The 23,995-nt window shown below is 46.2% G+C and overlaps 1 protein-coding gene across 1 annotated transcript in view; it reads left to right on the top strand.

The window, feature by feature from the left end:
* The window catches only part of ATRN (attractin), a 131,178-nt gene extending 114,344 nt beyond the window's left edge, over positions 1-16,834 (top strand). The window contains exons 27-29 of the mRNA XM_065735982.1: positions 1,172-1,279; positions 14,609-14,723; positions 15,970-16,834. Coding sequence (XP_065592054.1) covers positions 1,172-1,279; positions 14,609-14,723; positions 15,970-16,094 — 348 coding nt within the window. The 3' untranslated portion in view covers positions 16,095-16,834. The remainder of the gene's footprint in view (positions 1-1,171; positions 1,280-14,608; positions 14,724-15,969) is intronic.
* The last annotated feature ends 7,161 nt before the right edge of the window (positions 16,835-23,995 follow it).

A 23,995-nucleotide genomic window follows, 5' to 3' on the forward strand; every position in this document is an offset into this window, starting at 1 on the left:
TGGTAGCACCGTGTCACCCCTGGTATACTGGGATCGTGCTGCATTCAGTGCTGTTTCCTTTAACTCTATAAAAGATCCATTAAGGTTTGAAGTGCTCCATCACCCAAACTTAAAGGGGGAATGAGGATGGTGGTGGCACACAGCGGAGAAGGCATTTGGTAGTGCTTCTATTTAGCTTAAAAATAGAGTGTAAGTGGTGCTGCAGCTACGTACACAGCTTAATGCTGAGTGGGCTTAGGTAGTTTGCTGTACTTAAGGGCGGGACTGCTGGTTTTTACAGGCTATACACAGTATACCTCTCTTATTAAGAAGGGGCACTGAGTCTCATCACACCTATTGCTTCTGGAAGTGAGGGTTATGGCTTCTGTGTCCAGTTATTGGCTGTGCAGCTTGCTGTCAGTGTTGGGGATTAGCTGCTGAAACCAAGGAGGAGCATGCCCACAGCTCAGCTGTATAGGAAGCATCATTTTTTGTCTTAAAAAAGGGAGCTGCATCCTACCTCTTAAGGTTCATAGGTTCATAAGGTCGGAAAGGACCTACAAGATCATCTAGTCCAACCATCCTCCTTTAGGAGGATGTTTAGTCCAACCATCCTCCATTAAGGCTGCTTAAGAGTACATTAAAAGATGTCTCGTGTCACGAAGGCTTGCAGAGATTTACTCAGGAAAATGTTTTCTATTTAATGAAACATATTGCAGCAGGGACGTGTTTGCTGTTTGATACATTTGCTATGTTTAGGAAGAGAAGAAACAATTAGAAAAAGATAATTACTCAATAGCTGCCTGACAATGTTCTGCTAGTGCTGCTCTAAGAAATACCAGCATTCCCACAAATCCTATGGAGTCCCCTCATGTCCCAGAGAGGCAGTGACAAACAGCAAGGGGAGCACAGCTTAAAAAAGTACCTAGCTGCTCTGTGGCAACTGAGGGCAACGTGTTTTCCTCCACAAACGAGTCAGGCTGTGGCAGTGCTGCACAACTTCACTCGCATTGACTTGTTAAGCTGTGGTAACCTGAATATTCGCAGTAATCTCTCTGTACCCTTAAGCCTGTTAAAACACCAGGAGGATATTTTTCCACATTCTTTGATATCCTTTTGCATCGGGCTGCTTGATTTCTCATCCTCGTGTTGGAACAGTATAATAATAATATTTTTCTGTTTATTACATTAGCAACTACTCCGTGAGATGCAACAGATGGCAAGTCGCCCCTTCGCCTCCATCAACGTTGCCTTAGAAACAGATGAAGAGCCTCCAGATCTCATTGGGGGAAGCATAAAGGTGAGAGCTGGCGCTCGAGGATGGCCCTGGCCATCATTAATCACGTGGCTGCTTCTTTTAAACTGTGGTTAATGCCGTAATCCAGCTTCTCTTTTGGTTGCATGTCCCTGAGAAACTCTCAATCTCCATGGGCCAGCAGATCTCGTTTCATTGGATTTTTATACCTTCAGGTATACGTTTCCAGCTTGCAGTCCAGTTTAGCTGAAAGCTGTGCTGTTTGAAGGCTGTGGGATTTTGTGCTTGCCTTGTTGGTTTTTATGCCTTGTAATAGAGAAGAATGCAGTGTGTACTCAGCAGAACATTTGGCTAGAAATAGCTATAGGTGCTGCAAATAGAAACTGTTTTTCTCTGATCTCTCAAATCAAACAGGAATATCATCGTGTGTCTGTGTACTGCAATAGTATCAACATATTTCTGGCTATAAATACACGCTCAAATACATCGTGCAATACAGAAATAGGAGTGCAGAGAAGTGGTTGTGTTAAACCTGCCTGGCACGTTCTTCGTCACAGCACGTTGTAGATTTAGGGTAAGCTCATTTAAAGGGAGACAAGTTAATTAAAAGGTCCTTTTTAATGCGGTACTTTCACTAGGAGACTTGTGCTCAAAGAGGAGAAGTTAAGAACCTGAGAATACTGGTTTAAATTCTTTTTTTTCCCCCTGTCCAAGAGAGCAGTTTAATTGCACCTAGACTTGAGATTTTTTAATGTCTTCTTCGTTGATACCAAAAAAATCTGACCCCAGAACTTCTGTTTGGTGAACATTCGTATTTAAATCTTGGCTTTAATATCAAGAAATACTAAATTAAGTTTGCCTATAGAGCCCTGGCAATTCTTTGCATAGATGTGAATGTAGTCTTTCATGGCAAGCTGCAGTACTTGTTCCTCCTGATTCTTGTCATGCAGTGTGTTGTGGATAGGAGAGCAGAAGATAAAGGTTTTCACAGCATTGTCATAGTTTCATTATTTGTCCTGGTTATTCGCTGTATTCCATCCGTACCTTTTGTCCCAAGCTGAGAATGATTCCTGTGACTGCTCCAGAGTGGAGTGCTTCATGAATTAATCATCAGTACCTCTCTCTTAAGTCAGGGGTTATTGTCCTGGTTTGCAGATAGGAGCCTTCTCAGGCAGTGGAAATAAAGGAAAATCTGCAGAGACACTCACTCTAGGTAGTGGAGCGGCACAGGCCAGCTTAGCTGGGACCACTCCTGGGAGGCACTGGGTGACCATCCTCCCATGGACCTCCACGTGACTCCAGATCACTCCTTTTTGGACGTGGCAGATCCTGGGAATTATTAGCCACTAACAGCTCACCAAAGTGTTGAAATACGTGCTTGTATAATCTGGCTGTCACCCAGAAAATTAAGAGCCTTCATTGCTTCATCAAAGAAGCCATGGGATGCATATGGGCGTTCCCATTTGGGGTGGAGGCACCTTTGTGTGACTCTTGCCTGGGTGCTGATGTTCTGGGCTGCAATCTGTCTGTCCAGGGGCACTTCCATTCCTTTCTTTCCATTACTGACATTATTTTTCTGGAAATCCTAGAACCATAGAATGGTTTGGGTTGGAAGGGACCTTAAAGCCCATCCAGTTCCAACCCCCCTGCCTTGGGCAGGGTTACCACCCACTAGATCAGATAACCCAAGGCCCCTTTCAAGCTAAATACACTAACTTAACACACCCCTCCGACAGAATCAGATCACAGCAAAGCTGTCCTTAACTTTTTGATCTCCAACAAGTTTGCCTACGCTGAAAAAGTGCAGAGAAGATGATAAACCTTGACTCTCTAGTATTCCCACGTGTGTTTTGTTATTCTTCTCGTTCAGCCGTCGTAAAACCACGACACAGTGCTTGTTCCTCTTCATTTGGGCTTTGTGGTACACTTTCTCCTCTGTAGCCTTTTATTCTTCTCGGTTTCTTCTTTGATTAGTGAAATGTAGAACTCTCTTTTGAAGTGCTTCCACGGACAGCAGCGCAGACAGGATTTTGTCTTTCTGGCACCAGCAGCTACATTTCCTTTCTTTCCCATGTCTGCTGTCATCCTCCATATCTCACTTGTCTGACCTCCTCGAGTTACTCAAGAAGAGATGGAGAAGCCATTTTCAAGCATAATAACTAAGACTGTGGACAGATGGACATATGCCTATTTTCAGACCCAGAAATTGTTACCAACTGCTAATTACCCTCTGTGCTGATAAGTCCTTGAAGCAATTTGTGCAAACATTCCTTAATCCACATCAGACAAAACCGAAATAATCTAATTCAGGCAAATGGCACAAACTGCGTGCAGCAACATGAAGCCAAACAGGGAATGTGAATGAAGACTGTGCCAGCAGGTGACTTCATCTGCTGAAAGAACTACATGCATAAAGAGGATGCTTTTGTACAAGGAGAGGAGCTGTATTTATTTACTATTCCGTTTTCTGTTAGGTTGCAGAAATAACATGAGCGATGGAGACATTGAAGGTCAGGCTCTGAGCACCTGATTGAGCTGTGGATGTCCCTGCTCATTGCAGGAAGTTGGACTAGATGACCTTTAAGGGTCCCTTCCAACTCAATCCATTCAGTTGTATTCAGCATGTATACAGGCTTGGAGTGTTTCAGCAAGGTTGCAGCTGAGTGGAGAGAAGCAGAGCTTCAGGAGAGCAGTGGGTTGTGAGCCTGAAGAATGCTGCATAGAAGTGAATAGTTGTGGAAGTGAAAAAGCAGTCTCGTTTTTATCTGTCCTTCAGTTACTGGCCAAAGAAAGAGTGAGGGAAATGTTAAGTTGTTGGACCATAAAGCATTTTCCTGTTGCTCTACCATTCACTGTCTAACTTAGAGAGCTTTCATTTCATGTAAGAAACCCAGGCCTGTGTTATCAGACGTGCGTTGATGTTTTTCTTTCCCCACGTGAATCAAAGCCTTCAGTTAATAACAAGTTTATTTGAGGGTTACAGTGTAAAAGTGGAAAATGGGATGTCTTGTCTGCGAGAGATTAATTTCCTTTTCCATTGTACCCAGCCAGTTGGCAGCTTGTGTCAAGCTAGTTCCATCCCAAGCAAATGTTTTCCAGCTGGACAGTATTAGAACCGTGTTTTCAATTAATATTTTTCCTGGGGTACTTAGAGGTAATAGAATATGATTTACCTGCAGGGAAACTATTCATAATACAAGCTGCAGCTAGGCAACACTTAACTAGATGCTTTGGTTTACCTCCCATGCAAAAAAATAAAATAAAATACCCAGTTAATCACAAATCTACCACTAAGTTTGCTTAGTAATTACAAAATCCATTGGCTTTTCTCTGCAGCTTTTCATGCACTCAGAGATGCTATGCATTGCAGTTTCTTCTGTGAGCATTTAATATCTGTGGGTATCTGGGGCCAAAGTGCAGTTTCTCTGCAGTGATTTCCAGAAGATTTTCTGTAAGAATTCAGAAAGTTTTCAGTGTTTACAGTGTATCTTGGAGGTGGCAATATAAGGGAGCTACCACTTGTGGGAAAAACAGTAGAAAGTGTAGCTGGGCAAATGCTTATCTCAAGCGAAACACCTACAGGATCAACAAGGAAGTGATTACATTAGAGAAGTTTATCCTAAAGTTGGGCAGTATTGTCATGGAAGCTTTCAGAGGCTTTGAAAAACACTCTCATAAAGCAGCATTTGCTGAGCAGAGTTGTTATGTGTAGTTATTATTTCGCTGGGCTCTGTTTAGGGATGCAACGTGCAAAGCCAGTGCTTACAGGTGATTATCTTTGCATCTGTGGTCAGCAGACCATCCACATTTGTAGAGCCCTAAATGGAGAGAAGTATTTAGTGAGCAAAACGCTGCTGAAGTTCATTCAGCATGTTCTGTACCTTCGTGCAGGCGTACGTTTAATTCTGCTGTGTTAGGTTTCTGAGGGCAAAATAGCTTCTCTGCAAATCCTTAATCAGGCATTAGCTCACCAAGCTGGCTGACTCCTTAAAAATAGCAGAAGTTTGATGGAAAATAGCATCTTACTCTCATAATTAGTTTATTTTCTTACAGAAGAGACTGTTGTTGAGAGGTTTAAAGACTGCCAGAAGGTCCCATCTGTTCAAGAAGCACGGAGATGTAGTGGTGGGCTGATGGAGGAGTGGGCAGGGGATACCACAGATTTATTTCCTCAGCTTCCTTGTATTTCACATCTGAGCTCTGCTCTTGGTGAATTCCTTTTACATTGCAATGAAGCTGTAACCACCAGAACTAGATCACAACTAAAGACCTGAAAAGCAATGGGATTTAGGGCTGTTATCCTCTTCTGGTGGTCGCTTATAGAACCATTAAGGTTGGAAAAGAGCTCTCAGATCCCCAGGTCCGACCCCAACCCATCCCCACCATGGCTGCTGACCGTGTCCCTCAGTGCCACATCTCCATGGCTCTGGAGCACCTCCAGAGACAGTGATTCCACCACTGGATCCTGTTCCAGTGTATTACCACTCCTTCCAAGAGGAAAGGTTTCCTAATATCCAACCTGACCCTCCCCCTGCACAACTTGAGGTCATCACCTCACGTCCTATTGCTGTTACCTGGGAGAAGGGGCCAACCCTCAATTTGCTCTGACCTCCTTTCATGGTATTTTAGGGAGCAGTGAGGTCTCCCCTGAGCTTCCTCTTCTCCAGACTGAACCATCCCATTCCCTCAGCTGCTCCCGGTAAGATTTGTGCTCCAGACCCCTCTCAGCCCCATTACCTTTCTCTGGACATGTTCAAGGGCCTCAGTATCTTTCTTGTAGAGGGGGAACTGAATGCAGCACTCGAGGTACAGCCTCACCAGTGCCTGTACAGGGGATTATCACCTCCTGCTCCTGCTGGCTGCACTACTGCCGACATAAGCCAGGATGGCATTGGCCTTCTCGACCGGCACGCTGCTGGCTCATGTCCAGCCAGCTGTCAGCTAACACCCCCAGGTTTTCTTTTCCTCTGCACAGCTTCCAGCCACTCTGCCCAGAGCCTGTAGCATTGCATGGAGTTATTGTGACAGAAGTGCAAGAGCCTCGGTCACGTTGCTCTTCATCACATTGGCCTCAACCCATCAATGCAGCCTGCCCAGATCCCTCTGTAGGGCCCTGTCTCCCTCAGGCAGGTGTACAGTTCCTCCCAGCTTGTTATCACCTGCAGACTTACCCACAGTGTACTCAGTCCTCTCATCAAGATCGCTGAGCTGAGGATTGTTGTGCACGTGAACGTGTTCGGATGGCACACTTGAAAAGTGCATGGGCTGTGACATAGAGGCAGCGTCGAGTAGAGACAGCCATTGTGATGTGTCACAACGGGGTCGGTGCGGGTTGAAATCTTTCAGAGCTGAAAGGGAGAAGTGTTCTTTGAAGAGTCTCAGAAGTTCGGAGGACGAATTCGAGGGGTGAAAATACAAACAGAATAATCTTAGTTTGATGTGGCGTGCTGGAGCTGGCTCACACTCGGCTTTGAGGCCAGAAGGCTGCGTTGTTTTGCCTGACCTGTCCGACACAGGCTGTTCAGTCTTGTTACTTTCTGAAGCAGAATTTAATTCCTGATGTATTCATTCCGGGCTTTCTTGTGTTTGTTGGTTCTGGGAGCCTATCCCTGCATCAGAAGCATGCCAGCATGTAACCATCCCTTATAGTCATGACAGAAATGGCTCGCTGCAGCCCTCCTGGTGCATCAGGGCAATGAGGGACACGGAACGAGACGTGACATCCCCACACTTTGTGTTCCCTCTTAATCCTGCTTGTGCCACTTGCTCATTCACAACAAAACCCCTACTCCCCTTTGAATGAGCATTGTGCCTGGGGAGTCGCCAGCGATGAGAAGGAAGGCGTTATCAGGGCGGTGGAGGTATGCACTCAACATTGGGCACAGCCTGGCTGCCATCTGCACTCCCAAAGCCACAAGAAAAACAGCTGATAAGACCTCTGCCTGATGAATTATTTCCAGTTAACCACCGCAGGGAATCCTGTTTGGATGTGTTGCAAAATGAGGTACTCGGGGAAAACTTTTGCCACTTCGTGCGCGCGGTAAATATTTGGGAGGGACGTATCGTGAGATCAGCACAGGCATCTGGTCTGCCTGCGTTGTATTTAGGGAGTATTTGGCTGATAATTGAGCTGAGGTTTAGCTGGGTTTAGATGTGAGGGCTGTGAGGCTTTCAGCAGAAGAGCCTTGATTTGGGCTGATAAGGAGGAGCTTGCTGGAGGGAGAGGAAGCAGCACGGAGCTTCCTACGGCAGAGGGGATTTTTAAGCTCTTTTTTCCCTTCAGCACCAACAGTTGCCTCTTCAGATTGAAACACCAATAATATCAGCAGCTTTCCAAAAACACGACAGGGAACCTGTTTGCATTCATTATGCCAGCTAGTTGTTTTCTGGGTCTCGTGTCTACGTTCTTCAGCTGCTGCCCTACTCCCTTCTGCTGCTTGCACTTTTTCACGTCACAGAAATCCAAATAAATCTGCACCACTCACCACTTGGCCCACATTTGCTACCTCATCCACCCCATCCTCTTGGAAAGAGCTCAACCAGTTGTTGAGTGCAGTGGGATTGAACTCCGTGCCCCGTGGCGTTGCTTTGTATGCACTGCAGCTTCTCAGTGCTCAGCTTCATCTTTTCAGTTTTGGGCTGTTAACATTCATCCAAAGGTCTGAATGTGACTTTTATTGAGTTCCTGGCACATACATTGTGGCTGAGCAGTGAGCAATTCGTTCCTCAGCCCCAGTGTCACTCCCAAGGCAGGTATCAGGGACAAGGTAAATACAGATTTTTAATCTAGGCTCATTATTGCCGGACGTTTCTTCATCTCTGTCTCAGAGGAAATACACATTACTCTGAGAATATGAATTTTAAAGCTTAATACTCTGTATTTATAGGAAATGGCTTGTAACTTATTTTACAAATGTTCACCCAGCTTTTAATGGCACAATTTAAAAACTTGCAAATGGAATTTGACCCTTCTTTTGGCAAAGTGAAATCATCTGAAGAAGCAAAATCAAATAATAAAGTTCAACTGTTTCAATAATGTTCCTCTCCTCTTCCCCCACCATAAGACTTTTGCTTTATTTTAATTTCCTTGCTGGAAATTGAAAACCATGTAAGAGTTATTTGATCAAACCACAGAAATATGTTTTCTTGTTAAGGAAAAATAGTCTCGACAGTATTTTTTTTATACGTTCTGAAAAGCAATATTCTGGCAGTGTATTACAGAACCTAAATAAAATTGATGCCGTGTTTTTGAAATTGCACAAAATATTTATTGTTCCAGCCATTAGTTTTATGTGACATCTTATTAACCTTTAGAGTTTGTCAAATATAAGCAGCACAGGGAGAAATAATGGCGGGAAATAAAATTAAAATAAAAAAAAATAACAATAATAAAGAATTTTTTAAGGTTGGATGCCATACAATGGAACTTGATTTTGAAAAGCATTTGGATGTGAAATTGTCTCCCAAGGGAGCTGGTGGTGCACTCTACACCTGGGTCACCTAGAAACAGCCCCAGAAGAGCACTGGAAAATGCAATATTTGTGTAGAAAATACTACCAGAGAGGTCAGACTAATTAGATGACTTAATAGGTCTCTTGCAGCCTTTTACTCTTATAATTGTTTAAGCTTTACCCGCATTAAGGACATATCAAAACCCATAAACAACAGAAATGGCTTGGTTGTTTAGTGGTGCTCTTGGCCAAGAAAGTCATCTCTGGGAAATTGCTGAGGACGGGTTCCTGCTGCTCCCAGGAGCCGTGGGCTCATGTCAGCGCTCTGTAAAACACCATTAACTTTCTGTTTCCATCTAAAATCTCTGGTTCCAAGCACTGCCCGGTGCAAAACTGGGAGCAACGCTTCCTGGTTAAGAAGCACATGCTGCATTGATTTTAAATCTTTGTCGTTTGTTCTGTCCTAAAGACTTTGGCCCCACCCTCTTGGCCCCAGCCCTGTAGATGTTTATAAGCCTTGGTAAGATCTTTCTCCAGGTGAACAGCCCCAGGGCTCTCAGCCTGACCCCATCAGGAGCTGTTCCAGGCCCCCACCATCTGTGCAGCCCTCCGCTGGGCTCTCTCCATCAGGGCTCATGGTCAACTGTTGGCCAACTGTTGGCCTGCAGGACATCCAGCTCCTGGTCTGCTGAGCTCAGCAGCCCCCAGCCTGTACTGATGCGTGCTGTTATCTCTACCCACATGTAGGACTCTGCACTTGCCCTTGTGCCTGTTTCTCCCTGCTTCTTACCCAAGCAAGCTTGTTCTGCCCAAACCAAGGGAGCAGCAGCATTCTGGTGAGCTCTCAGTCACAGAATCATAGAAGGGCTTGTGTTGGAAGGGACTTCAGAGATCATCTTGTTCCAAACCCACTGCCTTGGGCAGGGTTGCCCAGCACTGATTTAGACACTAGAAGATTGCCCAGGGCCCTGTCCAGCCCGGCCTTGAACACCTCCAGGGATGGAGCATCCGTAACTTCTCTGGGCAGCCTGTGCCTTTGCCTCACTGCCCTCTCAGTGAAAAACTTCCCCCTGACATCATCTCATCTAAATCTCACCTCTTGTAGTTTAAAACCGTTCTCCCTTGTCCTGTCCCAATCTACCCATGTACAAAGTTGATTTCCCTCCTGCTTATAAAGCCCCTTTCAGTACTGGAAGGCCACTGTCAGGTCTCCCCTGAGCCTCCTCTTCTCCAGGCCGACCAAACCCAGCCAGTCTTCGTAGGAGAGGTGCTCCAGCTCTCTGAGCATCCTCATGGCCCTCTTCTGCACCCATTCCAAATCAGGCCTTGATAACCACTGGGACCATGTTACAGTCCCTGCACTCAGCTACAGAGGGGAGTGTGAAGCTGGAACAGTTTCATTTTGACAAGCTGTAAGTATCACAAGCTTTCAGGAACGTGTACTAGTGTGTGGTACTGGTGCTCTATGCTGCTGGAGCACCAAAATGCTGGCTCAGCCCTGCAGGGTTGCTGGACCCTGCAGCTCCCACCGTGGAGCTACGTTCCCATCCACACTGCTGCAGCACAGGACTGCTCACCCCACCAACCCATCCGGCCCCTCTGTACTGTGCTGGTTGCAAGTGTCAGCCTCTGGATTGCCCATGGCAGAGTCTCCTGCAGAGTTTTTCTTCTCTTCCTCCATTTATTCAGATCCATGTGGCATTTTGGCTGCTTCCAGTTGACCCAGTGCACCGAAGGTGAGATCTTGTTGTCCCATTAGCTGCATTCCTGCAGCAGCTGACTGCCCAGCATCCCCTTTGGGGTGGGACACTGCAGTTCGGGCACGGCACGAAGCACACATCATGTGCCAAGTGTCTGATGGAGGCACCTGATTTGCATAGATTTGAATAATGTGTACTTTATTGTGCCATTAAGCCTTCAATAAAAAGGAATTGCTTTGTATGATTCAACAATAGCTTTATCAAAACACTCTAAGTGGAACTCCCTGGCAGAGGCTGCCTTTAACTGTCTCATGAAAGGTGTTAAGAAGTTTGGAGATCTACTTTTCTCTTTATTATTTATTTATTTTATAAGTGGGCCATTAAATGCCACTTTTTAGACTGAATTTATGATTATCAGATCTCCACTTCCTAAATCCACTCCAAACCTTCTTGTAGCAAAACTGCTTCCAGCTTCAACTCGAGCACTCCAGCAGGGAAGGGCAGGCTGCAGAGGTGAGGAGGGAGAGGAGATAGGAGCTCTTCTTCGGTCTCCCCATGAAAATGAGACTTGAGGAAGCCAGCCACCCCTGCACCTTGGTGTCTCGTGTCAAACCGTGAGCAGGCTCCTGGCAAGGTCAGCTGTGGGTGAGATCCACATGAATAGCCATGAAGTCACTGGGTGAATTATTATGTTCTTCCTCCATATCCCCAGGCCACGTTGCTCTGTGGCTCCAGGAGGACTTGGGATGCCCTTCACTCCCAGTCCTAGAGCATGGCCTAAGGGCAAAGGAGCTGTGAAGGGTCTGATGTGGTGGGTCAGTCTGGAGAAGAGGAGGTTGAGGGGAGATCTTATGGCTCTGTACAACTGCGTGAAAGGAGGGAGGTGGGGGTCAACCACTTCTCCCAGGTAACAGCAATAGGACGAGAGGCGTTGGCCTCAAGTTGTGCCAGGGGAGGGTCAGGTTGGATATTAGGAAATATTTCTTCTTGTAAGGAGAGGTAATGCATTAGAACAAACTCCAGTGGTGGAGTCACCATTCCTGGAGGTGTTCAGGAGCTGTGAAGGTGTGGCCCTGAGGGCCACGGTCATTGGGCATGGTGGGAATGGGTTGGGGTCAGACTTGGTGATCTGGGAGCACTTTCCAAACTTAATGTTTCTTTGATTCTCTTGCTCGCATGCAGTTGAGCACTCCCATTGCTCGACGTGTGACTCACCCCATCAGGCTGAGCCTTGTCCCCCGGCCTGGGGACTGTGCTCCACGATGAGATGTGAGTCACAGATCAGAAAGCTGCTGCCTGAACTGGTGCTGTCAAAAAGAAATTCGCAGGACTTCATTCTTCATGCCATTCTTGCTGCTGCTGGCTGCAGCTTGTCTCAGGAAAATGGGTGGTTTTGATGGACACGAGACCATTTTCCCACTTCTTGATTTAAGACCAGGATTAGCTGCAAGAAGATAATCTTGTTCTTTGTATATTCCCTTCAAATTAGCTTGCAACTGCCTGACAGATTTTGGGTGCATCTTTATAAAGTGTACATCCTTGCTTGGCGTGATAAATAGAGCCCTGCCAGCAGTGAAGTCCTAACAATTTCTTACCAACATTCAGCTTTTCTGAGCAGGGCAACAGGGGACAGGGTGGGGAGATCCAGGGGCGTATCCTTTGCCCCCAGCTGTCCGTGGGGCTTTCAGATGGATTAAAAATCCAGGCAGCATGAGGGCAGGGCTCAGCCCTGTGTAAGAACGCTGAGGTTGAAGTGTCTGCGTGGCCAAGGTCTGCTGCCATGCTTGGGGACAGCACCGGTGACACGTGGGATCCGTGGTCCCACGTGGGATCAGGAGAACAAATAGGAGGAAGGTGTGTGACCTTGAGAAACAAAATAAACATTAAAAATAGAAAGGGGAAGGTCATGCCCACAGGGACTCATAATGAAAGTTTCTGCTGCATTCTGCAGGTTCATTAGTTGGAAAGGGCAGAGGAGGAGAAGGGATCCTGCTTAGGGCTGAAGTGTGTTAAATTACCCTCCAAGTCCCTTCAGCTCTTCGACTGAGAGCTGCATAATGAGCTTGGTTTTCCCTTCCTTCCCTTCTCAGCGTGTGCTGGAGGTTCAGGATGCTTTGATACCACTCTCAATTCACTCTTTGTCCAGAGCAGAGAGACACTGCTGGGAGAACCAGAGAAGGGAATGTTTGTGCTCAGAGGAGAAATTCAGAGCATTGCTCATTCACACGAGCCAAACAGATGGGGGTGTTCAGCACAGGGTGAGCATCAGGGAGCTGAAGAACGTGAGTGCGTTCTGATGGAGGAGAGCTGAAGTCCAGAAGCTGGAAGTCTGTGGTGTGAGGACAGCGAGGTCCAGGAGCTTTCCAGGTCAATGGAAAGCTGTGGTGTAGGTGACAGCACAGGGAGGAGGAGTGACTGCTTTTAAGCAGAGCACTGTGCTTTCATGTACAGCCAGCTGCCCTGCAAGGGCTGGGTTCAGCAGCCCCAAGAAGGGCTGAGCATCGCCGTGCCAGTGTTGGTGTCAGCTTGCATTGAACCATTGGTGCCAGGAGGCAGCAGAGGTGCAGAAGCATTCTGATTAATCCAGTAGGACTTAAAAGCAAACCCATTAAAAAGAGGTTAGAGAAGATGATCTCTTTTTGGCTTTTTCACTCGCTCCTTTCTGTTCCCCCACCCCTTGCTCTTATTCCCTTCACTCTTTGCTGCTCCGTGCTGAGGATGAGGGTGGGAAGGTGCTTGGTGCTCCCTGAATGAAAATAAACTTTGTGCTCAGTACACTCTCCCTCTCCACACTGTTTCTGCAGTTGCCTTGTGCATGCTCTCTCCATTACCTCTGGTAATTGAGTCGCCCATGGGATCTAGCAAAGGGTATGCTTGGGTGCTTTGTGGGAAAAGCATTATTTCGAGCTGGAGCCCTTTGTTGGGGGTGGGGAGAAGACAGAAATCTGCAGTCATAAAGCAGGCAGACTGCAGCTGACGTTGTTGTCTGTGGAATACGTATTCCTCCACCTTACACAGACTTAACAAATGCTTGTTGTGATCATTACAGTGGATATGAGATATGGAAGCAATGCAAAGCTTTGTTTTCCTTGCTTTGTTTTTCTTTCTGTTTTTTTTATTGCACAGCAGTGATTCAATGGTGTTGTTTGACTCCTGTTCCTTTTCTCAGTATCGTGCCTCGTATTGGGTTTCTACAGATCATTTAAGTACAGAAGCACAACTAATGAAAAGAAGCAATCATTATTTCATTAATATCAGGATAGAGTTTTCTCTGCCTGCATCAAACAAGAAATCCGTGAGTGTATCAAGCCACAGAGTGTTTCTCAGCTTTTTTGCTCATGTGAAACAAAAGCAAGCAGTCTCTTGAGCCAACACTTACAGTCTTAAGCTTGCATTCTCAACTTGTTCTTGTGACATCCCACAGCAAAGCTGATCACACGTAACTGTGGGTAGGATCGGGACCTAGCTTGGCTAAGGTCAGATTAGAGTAAAGCATGTTATGGGAGGGGGGCTTTCAAAGTGTCTGCAATGAGGAGAAGGCTGGCTGCTCATTGTATCTTCGTAGCCATCACTTCACTTTTATCTGGAAACCATTTCATGGTCGTGGTTGTGATGCGAGTGTTGGGGTTGGAAACGGCCACTAAGATCCGCAGCCCATCCCATCGTGCCCACTGACCACGTCCCTCAGTGCCACATCCCCACGGTTCGTGGACACCTCAGAGATGGAGGACAGAGCTGGAGGACAGCTTAGAGCAGAGGAAAAGGAGATACAGTTCTGGGAGTCACTGCTCTTCACTCAGTGTTAATGCTGAGCTCTGGAAACGGGATGTGAAGCACGAGGTCGCCGGTCGCGATAACGCTGCCGATGGGTTTGAAGAGAAACAAGCCTTAATCCCATTGTTCAGCGTAAACTGCTCCTTCCTTATTGAATTCGGGGAGAAATACAAGCCCTGCACAGCTTTTTTTAATAGCTCTGTTTTATTAAGTCAGTGTGTTTTTGTTGGGTTTTTTTTTCTGATGACTCGGGTTTCGATGGTCGCTAACGTTGGTTTTAGCTTCGCGAGCGACGCGCTGGAGATTTGCCAAGCTCAGCAGTTACAGTTCATGCCCTGGAGCTTGTACAATCTCAAAAAAAAAAAAAAAAAAAAGACCATGCTGCAGGAATAGGGAGGGGGTAACGTGCTCTCTAACATTTGTTTCTCCTCTTCCTTCCCTTGCTGCAGACCGTGCCGAAGCCGATCGCGTTGGAGCCGTGCTTCGGTAACAAAGCAGCCGTTCTCTCTGTATTTGTGAGGTTGCCTCGAGGAGTTGGGGGTATCCCACCACCAGGACAGTCAGGTGAGGAATGTTCTTGTCTTCCCTGCCTTGGCATTATCCTCCGTGCTCCCTCTCCAGCTTCACATTCACCTTAGAGCTTCGCTCTCGATCCTGCGGTGACTGCTGTGTCCACAGTGCAGCTGGCACGGATGTGCTCAGGTCATTTGGAGCTGGTTTGGGCCCTGCTAGCTTCCTGCCTACAGCTAGCCTCCATTTCTTGGGTCTGTTGGTGAATGAATGTTTGCTATTCAGATTACAATTTCATTTAACTGCTTTGAAAAAGTGGGATTTATTACAGACAGGCTCTCAATAGTTAATCATGACTTTTCCCTGCATTCCCAGCTCCATCCACAGAGGGATATCCGGTCATAGCATTTTGGAAAAGACCATTCAGATCCCCAAATCCAACTCCAACCCACCCCCACCCCTCAGTGCCACATCTCTGTGGTTCTTGAACACCTCCAGAGACAGTGACTGCCCCTCCCCCCCACCCCAGGCAGCCTGTGCCACTGCCCAACTGCTCTTTCTGAGACAAAGATTTTCCTAATACCCAACCTGAGCCCTCCCCTGGAGCGACTTGAAGTCATCACCACTTCTCCTATAGCTGTTACCTGGGAGCAGTTACCTTCCAAAGCATCCTTTAAGCTGATCCATCAAGTTTTCTCCATCCACCTTATGGTCTCCCAGCCCTTTCTCACCTAAACCTCATTGCATACTGCTGAGTCTTAATCTGCTGGGCAGTTTGTGGTTTAACTGAGCTTTCTCCACTGACTGGTGAGCATGGATCTTCAGCTCATGGAGCTGACTTTGAGATGGGATGGTTTGGACGGGAGCTGCATTGAGTTGAATCTGAGATGGCCACTGGTTTTTGTCTGGCTATGCTGAGGAGAGGCTGCAGAGCTGAGGGATGTCTGGGAGGTGCAGTGAAACCTCCATGCACAGGTGCTTGGAGCATTTATTTTGGCTCATGTACCGGTGTAGAAAAGGACTTCTCCCTTGAATATTATGGGTTTAACATCCATTATTACCTACACTTCTTATTTCCAGTATTTTCTACAGCATTTGCTTTCAATAGAACAGGCAGCATGTAAAAGCTTATTTCAGTATAGCCACTAGAGTTTAATCTCTAAACCAGAATGCTTTTCTCGTTTGCTTTTTTTTTTCCTTTAAGAACTCGAAGCACGTTATTCGTTTTGTGGCTCAGAGGGCTTTTCTCAGCTGGGGTGGAAGAATTTGTCTCTGTGACTGTTCTGTTTTGTTGCCTCAGGTCTTGCTGTGGCCAGTGCACTGGTGGACATTTCACAACAGATGCCAATTGCCTACAAAGAGAAATCGGGTGCAATACGAAATCGGAAACAGCAGCCCCCTGCACAGCCAGGGACCTGTATTTGATGCATGGACATCAGAAACTCTATAGGGTTTTAAACAAAATGGAAAAGTACCACCTAGGAGGAGGAGGAAGATTTTCAAGTCGTGTCACAAGAGACTAGAAGCACTCAGAAAAACACAGCTTCCTTGAACCCAACCTTTTCTCTCATCTATGTGATAGTTGGCTTTGTTTGGCAACTGCTCCACTTAAGTTTTACTGACACGTGGCTTCAGATGATGCCTTTGTTTTCTTCAAGTTTAAAGTAAAATAATTTTCTTGCAGGTCCAGTAACATCCAGCCACCATTCATGGTCAGTGTAAATAGAACAGTAGTCTATGAATGACACTCAGGTTTATACATGGAAAGTGCTTTGTAGTTCATGTATTTATCAAACTGTACAAAAACAAAAAGATGCAGTGTTGACAGGTGTCAGCTCTCAACACATAAACACTACTATCAATCTTCCAAGCATCTTCATCCTTTTTTTTTTTGTTTTGTTTTGTTGATTCCCACGTTATTTAAATGGAACTCTCTTCCAGATACAGTTTTTTGTCACCATGGTCCACGACATCAGGAAGGTAAAAGCTAGAGTGGCTCAAAGGGTGAGTTAGCATGTTGCTCAGACCACTTGTTAGACCTGGAGAAGTGGAACATCACTGCTGATGGACTCAGTGTTTACATAGTCTTAAGCTACTTGGAGTACACCATACACAAGTGCCTAGACTTGAACAGATCTAGGGAGCGAGGAGACTGCTACACAGTTCTTTTTTAACATCATTATATTTCAATATAGATATATGTGTGTACACACACATATATGTATATAGTCACCCAATGCGACCTGTGTTCCTTACAATATATCACAGGAAGTCAGGGGAAAATGGCATTTTCCTGACCAGCAAACTACTCAGCCAGATGGAAATATCTGGAGGGAAAGCGGAGTTTCAGTATCTCATCAGAAAACCCCTGGTTTCACCAGAGCTTTTAATAGATGCACTTTGTGTTCTGGGTCAGATATGTTGCATTTCTTCTGTGCTGCTCTGCACAGTTTGGCCTCTTTCCCTCTCCCTTCCCTTGGGCCATTTTTATGTGTGTGAGCTGAGCTGTGCTGGTGCATGGAAACACTGCTCCTTGGCTGTGAGACTTTGTCCCAGCTCCTTAGAGGGTGTAAAGAGCAGCACTTTGGTTGCCAGACATTTGAAGGTGAAGAATTTAAATAATAATAATAATAATTAAACAAAGGCAGAGCATCTTCTTTGGGCCACGTTTGAATTTTCCATGTTTTCTGTGATTAATTCTGGATGTTCCCCGTTCAGGTCGAGCTGCTGTGGGTGCTGAAGAAGTTGGCTTGTTGGTGAAAGGAGGGGGCTTGCAAAGAGCAAAATGAAGGTTTGGCTTTTTGGGGGATGTATCAAACCATCCCACACTTTTTAAAGTAAACTACTTGGGATCATAGCTTGAGGCTCAAGGTTGGGTTGTGCCCATCAATCTCCATACTGCTGCACAAGATCCCCTCTGCTTCTGTGAATCCTGCACTGAACTGTAGGGAATGTTGTGCCAAGACCATGAGGAGCTGGGACAGTGAAGCTAATGGGAAGATGTTGAAGTGCCAAATGAGGTGTTAATTGATCATTTTAAGCGTGGTTCCATTCAGGTTGCTGGTTTCTGATGAGGACATCGGGTGGTTAGGAGAAGGAGAAGTAACCAGTTTTGGGGAGCAAAGAGCTATCAAATCTTTTCTCCAAAATGAAAACCAGTTACCTGCATCTTTTCTTGTTTTTTTTGTGCACAGTTTGGTCATGGCTCACGTATCATCCACCCGTTCCTTTCTGTCAGTACATGGTTTGGAGAACCTTTTTGGAGAGTGGCATTGCAATAAAGGTGTGAGCTGCTGTGTGTGTCCAGCCAGTGGTGACGGGCACGTTCATCAATGTGTCACGTAACACATCCAACAGAATGGCAGAAAAACTGGTGGGAATAATGCATCTGCCCATATATTGTGTGTATGTGTGCATGTGTGTGCATCCCACAGTCTGTTTCTATACCAGAAGTGTAGATGCCCACTGGGGAGGATTGAGGGAGGAGAAGGGGTGAGCAGTGTCTTACAAAATGAAGGGTTTAGGCAGTTAAGATGTAACTGATGCACAAATTACCTCAGACAGATTCATCTCCTGAACCTATTTTGCAACTTTCTGTGTGGATAGGGCTAACCTGGACTAGGCTGTACCAGAGAAGTACTACTGGACTAAAATCCCTCCCCTGCGCTTTTGGTACTGATGCACATCCTCACACTCTGAGATGTTTTCTCCCACTTCTCCGACCCTTTTGGGAAGGAGAACTGCCAACCCAACTTGCTAAAATTCTTGTGCTGAAGTCTCTTGTTCCAAACTGCTGGCCTGGAAGGGCGATGCGTTGTTAACATTGGGGAAAAAGATGTGATTATCCCCCAGAGAGAGCTGGGTGGTCCGGTCTCAAAAGGAGCGTAGCCACAGGGGTGTCAGAAAGGCAAAAGATGAGCAAAAATGATCCAACGTTGACGATTGGTAGAACCAAAAAACATAAATAGAGGAACAAGGCATATTTATATAAATCGAACCCAACGGCGCCTCTTGGATGTGGCTCAGCTCTGTGTCTTATCTCCATACTGATGAGGGAAAGAGAGAACTCCCATACGTATCTCCACTGCAAATAGTTTTGTCCCAGCTCAAAGGTAGAAGTGAGGCAGAGGTGGGAGTGCTGCATCACCGGGCCAGTATCCCAGGTGAAGGATTTGTAGGGTGATTGAGCTTGGAGGTGAGGGCTGGGGGAAGAGCAACGTTATTTCATGGGAAAATCTGTAAATAAATGGAAAATAACACACCGATTTTGCACTTGTACATAAACTATACAGTAGTGTGCAGAACGTGGGAAGATTTAAAGTGTATATAAACCAGAAAAAAAAAATATTGAATGTATTTTTGATGCATTTTAAATGACGTATGAGTTTTGTCTTAATAACTTCTTCATATGATGAGTATTAGATGGCTTTCGAGAGCTTTAAAGAAACATCAGATTATATTCCTGATATCTGGTGGTCTAAGGCAGGGAGGCAGAATTTGACTTTTAGGTATTCAGATGCATTTCACTTAAGTGTACAAGAAAAGTTAAGCTCTTCTGTTTGAAAGGGGAAAAAAAAACCCTTGAAGACAGGTAATAAATGTACTTACAGTAGTCATTGCATGGAGGATTAAGTCAGCAGTTTTAAGCCTCTACTACTGAGATTGTGCCAGTGATTTCCATTCAGAACCACTATTTCTGAGCATTCAGCATTCAAGGTCTCAAGCCGTTCTGTTTTGTTGAGAGTAGTGTTGCAGCCTTCTTTTTCTAGAGAGCAGCAGTGCCACTGGATCTCCAGATAACATTGACCATTGACGTTGGAGACCTTGCCACCATATGGCAGTGTGTTGGGTGCAAGAAAATCTTGCATTATCGCCACTCTTCACGGGGTTTAAGATGTGCTGTATTGAAATATATGCCAAAAAAATAGCCTCTGTGTGATGGGGGTAATGCCTGTGATCAACACGAAGTCGTAGTGCGTTGTGTACCAAAATGCAGTGCTGTGGTACCATAGAAACGTGTCAGGCTGCGCAGAGCCATTCTTGGGTTCAGGCTTCCTTTGGGACAGCGTGAGCACTGAATGTTGTTCTGAAACATCACGTTCTCTGTGCTGAATGTTACCAAAACACATCTTCTCTGGGTTCGTGGTACAGTTTCAGTAGGCGGGTTGGTGAGAGGTTGATGAGGTTTGATGAGATCCACGCTCACCCCAGAGGCCAAAATACCATGTCAACGCCAAGCACCATGGTGCAGAGCCCCATCCCTGTCCTGAAGTCATCTTTTGCTGCTTTTGCTTTTCTGCAAGACCCCAGGTTGAGGGCAGAGCCTTGGCCCTTTGCTGTGAGCCTTGACAACCCCTTTTATCCCCACAAATCTGGATTTGTTGGTGCTGAGCTTGCAAGAAAGCGCAGACTTAGCTCAATCCATCCAATGTACATCAAGCTTGTTGGCATCTCTTCTATTCTTGCTCCCTCTTTATCTCCATTTGGGGACGCTGTGGGGACAGGAGGGAGCACTTTGGGATTGGGAGCAGGGCCACGGGAAGACAGAATGTGGGAAGGGGAGGGAGAAATGAGCACCCCCCATTTTCAGCCACGCTGTTGGAGTTGTGATCACCTCCATGCTTTCTCTGCCTCTAGCCACTCGAATGAGGCAAGTTTCCCATGCTGGAAATACAGCAACGTTGTGGATGTGCTGTTTTATTTCTGCTTCTGCATCAGGTCTCGTTCCGTTCGTAACGTTCTAACACTACGACGTGCATCTTCCAGGTACTGTAGTCCTGTAGGCATTTCCTCTGCACTCATCATTGTCTCCACAAAACCTCACCAGAAGACGGAAGGGTAGAAGCTGTGGAGGAGTGTAACATAACGTCAGTCCATTTTTAAAAAAGAAAAGAAAGCAAAAAGAACATAAAAATAGGTTTTATATTACTCTGAAATTTGTGCACAATAAATGTTCTCTACACGAGGGTCCTTGAATTAATTGTATTCTGGATTATTATTTTTTCGTCCTGTAATTATTTACGATTCTTATCTGTGTTCAGACTTAGTTTGTTAATATGTATAATTTAGCATTTATTGCATTCATATGTAAATACGAGCAAGTATTGTAAACTATTTCATTGCTGGGGACTGTGGGTGTTATACATACACACATTTAGGACTGCAGTTTTTGGTATAATTTTTTGTATTGTAAAATAACAGCTAATTTAAAGCAGGATCGAGGAAATTATTGGGAGGTCTGTGCATTTTAAATACAAATGTGAAGTACCTGTACATAAGTAAAAGTAAATAATGCAAATCTTTCCTCTGAAATAAAAAGTAGACGATCTGGTTAAAAACTCCCTTTTCCCCCTCCGCCCCACCCCATCACTTTCTTCTTTCTTTCCCCAGTTTCTTATGATACGGAGGAAATAAAGTGATTGTAGAGTTAGGGGTGAGGGTGTGGGGTGGGGATTTTTGCTGTGAAAGGAGGGAGAAGAGGACGGAGGCATCCTTCACCTTGACATCTGACAAATCCACCCATGCCTAAATCTCCAGGTGGGGTGGAGGGTGCACTAGGGAACGTAGCGTCATAGAACTGTAAGAGATCCTTAAGGTTGGAAATGACCTCCAAGCTCACCAAGTTCAACTGTTGACCCGTCCTCATCGTGCCCACTAACTGCTGTCCCTAAATATCCATGTCACAGTTCTGCCGGGCGCAGGAGCCGGGCTTGTAGTTAAGAAAAGAGGTGGTCCTGTGTGGAGCCGTGGGTTGGGCATGATGATCCTTATGGATCCCTTCCAGCTTGGGATATTTTAGAATTCTAGAATATTCTAGCTCTTGGATGAGTTGCACGGCGCTGGTTGGTATTGAAGCCACTTTTTTGGCATGGTGGAAGAATCATACATCTGATTTTTCCGCATTAATGGGAGAAGGACAGGAGAAAGTGATGTGCTAGTGAGCCAGAGTGCCACAGCTAACATGGATTGCCATTTTGGCAAAACAATTTGCAAAGAGATTTGTCTTTCTCCTTGCAGCTTTTTGATGTTGTTCATAGACTCATCAGAGAAGGCTTTGAGTTGGAAGGGACCCTTAAAGGCCACCTGGTCCAACTCCCTCTGTAGTGAACGGGGACACCCACAGCTCCATCAGGAGCTCAGAGCCCCACCCAGTTGCTTGAATGTCTCCAGACACAGGGCACCCACCACCTCTCTGGGCAACCCATGCAGTGCCTCACTGTTGTTTTGGTGCTTTTCTGATTTCTCATCAAAAGAAAGCAACAAAGCAAAAGTTCCAGTGATGAAAACAATAAATGAGAGATATTTTCTATGCCATAAAGTGGATGGGGTTGACAATATGGTTCTGTGGTTAGTAAGAAGGCAGTGGGACCTACTGATGGGTTTATGGGCTTGCAGTGATGCTTCGTAACCAATGCATCATCGCTGGTGTAGAGTTGGGCTGGGTTCCCAGCATTCCCCATTGCAGGGAACAACACTTTCCCATACTGTGTCTACAACACAGGCAATCCCTACACAAAAAAAAACATGCCAAAGAGTCCCAACTTTCCCAGTGTCATTGTGCTCGCTTTTATCATCTCTGAGCTCAAGTCTGCAGCCCCGGCAAGCGAGACTGGTGTTGATGTATGGCATCCCTGCTCTGACCAGAAATTGTTCTCACCTTTCTTTAGGGGGAAAAGAAAACCTAAACCAAAACAAACCCAAACACTGTGAACATTTTTCACTGCAGAGCCAATGCGGTGGTGCTTCCCTCGGGCTGACGTCCACTTCTCCCATGCTCAGCACACAAACACGAGGTTTTCATAACCCAAGTGCTTTGCAGCCACCCCTATCAGCACATTAGTGCTGTTTGCATGGGCACAGCGGATGGGAAATCGTCGTTTCTGCTCTAAACTTCCCCTGGCAGTGCTCATATGTCAGCTGCAGGGTTTTGTTTGTGTTGTGTCAGCAGTCACAGTGCAAAGGCAATCAGTGGTGCCTCCCCAGTGCCATCCGCAGTGCCATTTCTCTGAACCTCCAGAGGTGGCCCTGTGGGGTCTCCAGATGTTCGGTTTGGGGGTGTTTTTCCTGGAAACGAATGAAAACCACTTCAATTCCTCTTGCCTCAGCCTTTGTCCCTGTCCCTGGGTGGTTTTGGGACACAGTAGGCGTGGTGGGGAAGGCTCAAAGCTGGACTCGATAACCTTAGTGGTCTTTTCCAATCTTAACGATTCTACGATTCTAATCCTATCTCTTCTGACCAAAATTTAGGGTCATCCACAGGCATGCCTGAGCCAGCTTGCCGTGAGCAGGGATGCCCTGGCTCACATTGCAGATGTTGTTTGGAGATTCCTGAGTCCATCCCTGCTGAAACCGTGGGCTGAGTCCCACCTCTGCTGTCCATCCCCATTGGGGCACCTGTCTCTGTCTCCCCAAGCAAAACTCCAGTGGGCTTTCAGGTGCTGACCTCAGGCTGAAAAGCAAGAAAAATGCATCCAACCTGCAGTATTTTCACAGCACGCTGCAGATCCCACTGGCTGGAACTTCACCAGAAGATTTTCTACGTATCCGTAGACACAAATCTCAGAGGAAAAAGTGCAACATTGGACTCAAGCCATTATGAGTCCCTTCCAACTCAAGATTTCTGTCTCTTTTTTATTCTCTTTCAGGTGCTAAAAATGGCCCACGGGTGTTGGTAGCACAAATCATCTCCCCACTGGCCAATGTGAACTGCTGCCCTCCCCTCCCTTCCTCCTACCATGCTGGTGCCATTTTGGAGCTCAACCTTCCCCACATTGTTCCCAGAGCTCCGTGTGTGCCATCCCAGTGCTCGGCTCACACAACCCCAGAACTCGAGCAGGTTTGTGGGTGGCACTGATGGCTTTCCATTGGCTGTGTTCTCCACAGAACTGGTTCCTCCTGGCTGCAATGCACCAGCTTGGAGTTTCCAGCCAAGTGTGGGAGCTCTGAGCATCCCCCCATTCCTTCCAGCTCCCTTACAGTGCAGGAGGAGTGAGTTTGGTGCACAGTGCTTGGGCACAGCCAGCCCCACACCACAGAGAGGAGCAGGCGGTCAGGAAAATGCATGTGTGCTTTATTCATGGATATGTCTTGAATATCGACTCGTACAGAAGAGATAAGTACAGGTTACACCTCAGCAGTGCAGGCAGACACCAAGCATCTTCCCCACGTGCACACACACACACACACACACACTCACCTATCAGCATCCCCTGCTGCCTATGGGGTTCCTTCCCCAGCACCACTTCCCCTCCCTGCTCGTGCTCTTGCTTGGACAGCAACGTGGTGTTTGTACATACACAGTATCTCACAGATGCAAGGAACTGCCA

Source organism: Cyrtonyx montezumae, unplaced genomic scaffold, assembly GCF_038088225.1.
Source record: "Cyrtonyx montezumae isolate F1298 unplaced genomic scaffold, pur_monq_1.0 scaffold_2, whole genome shotgun sequence".
NCBI classification, from domain to species: Eukaryota; Metazoa; Chordata; class Aves; order Galliformes; family Odontophoridae; genus Cyrtonyx; species Cyrtonyx montezumae.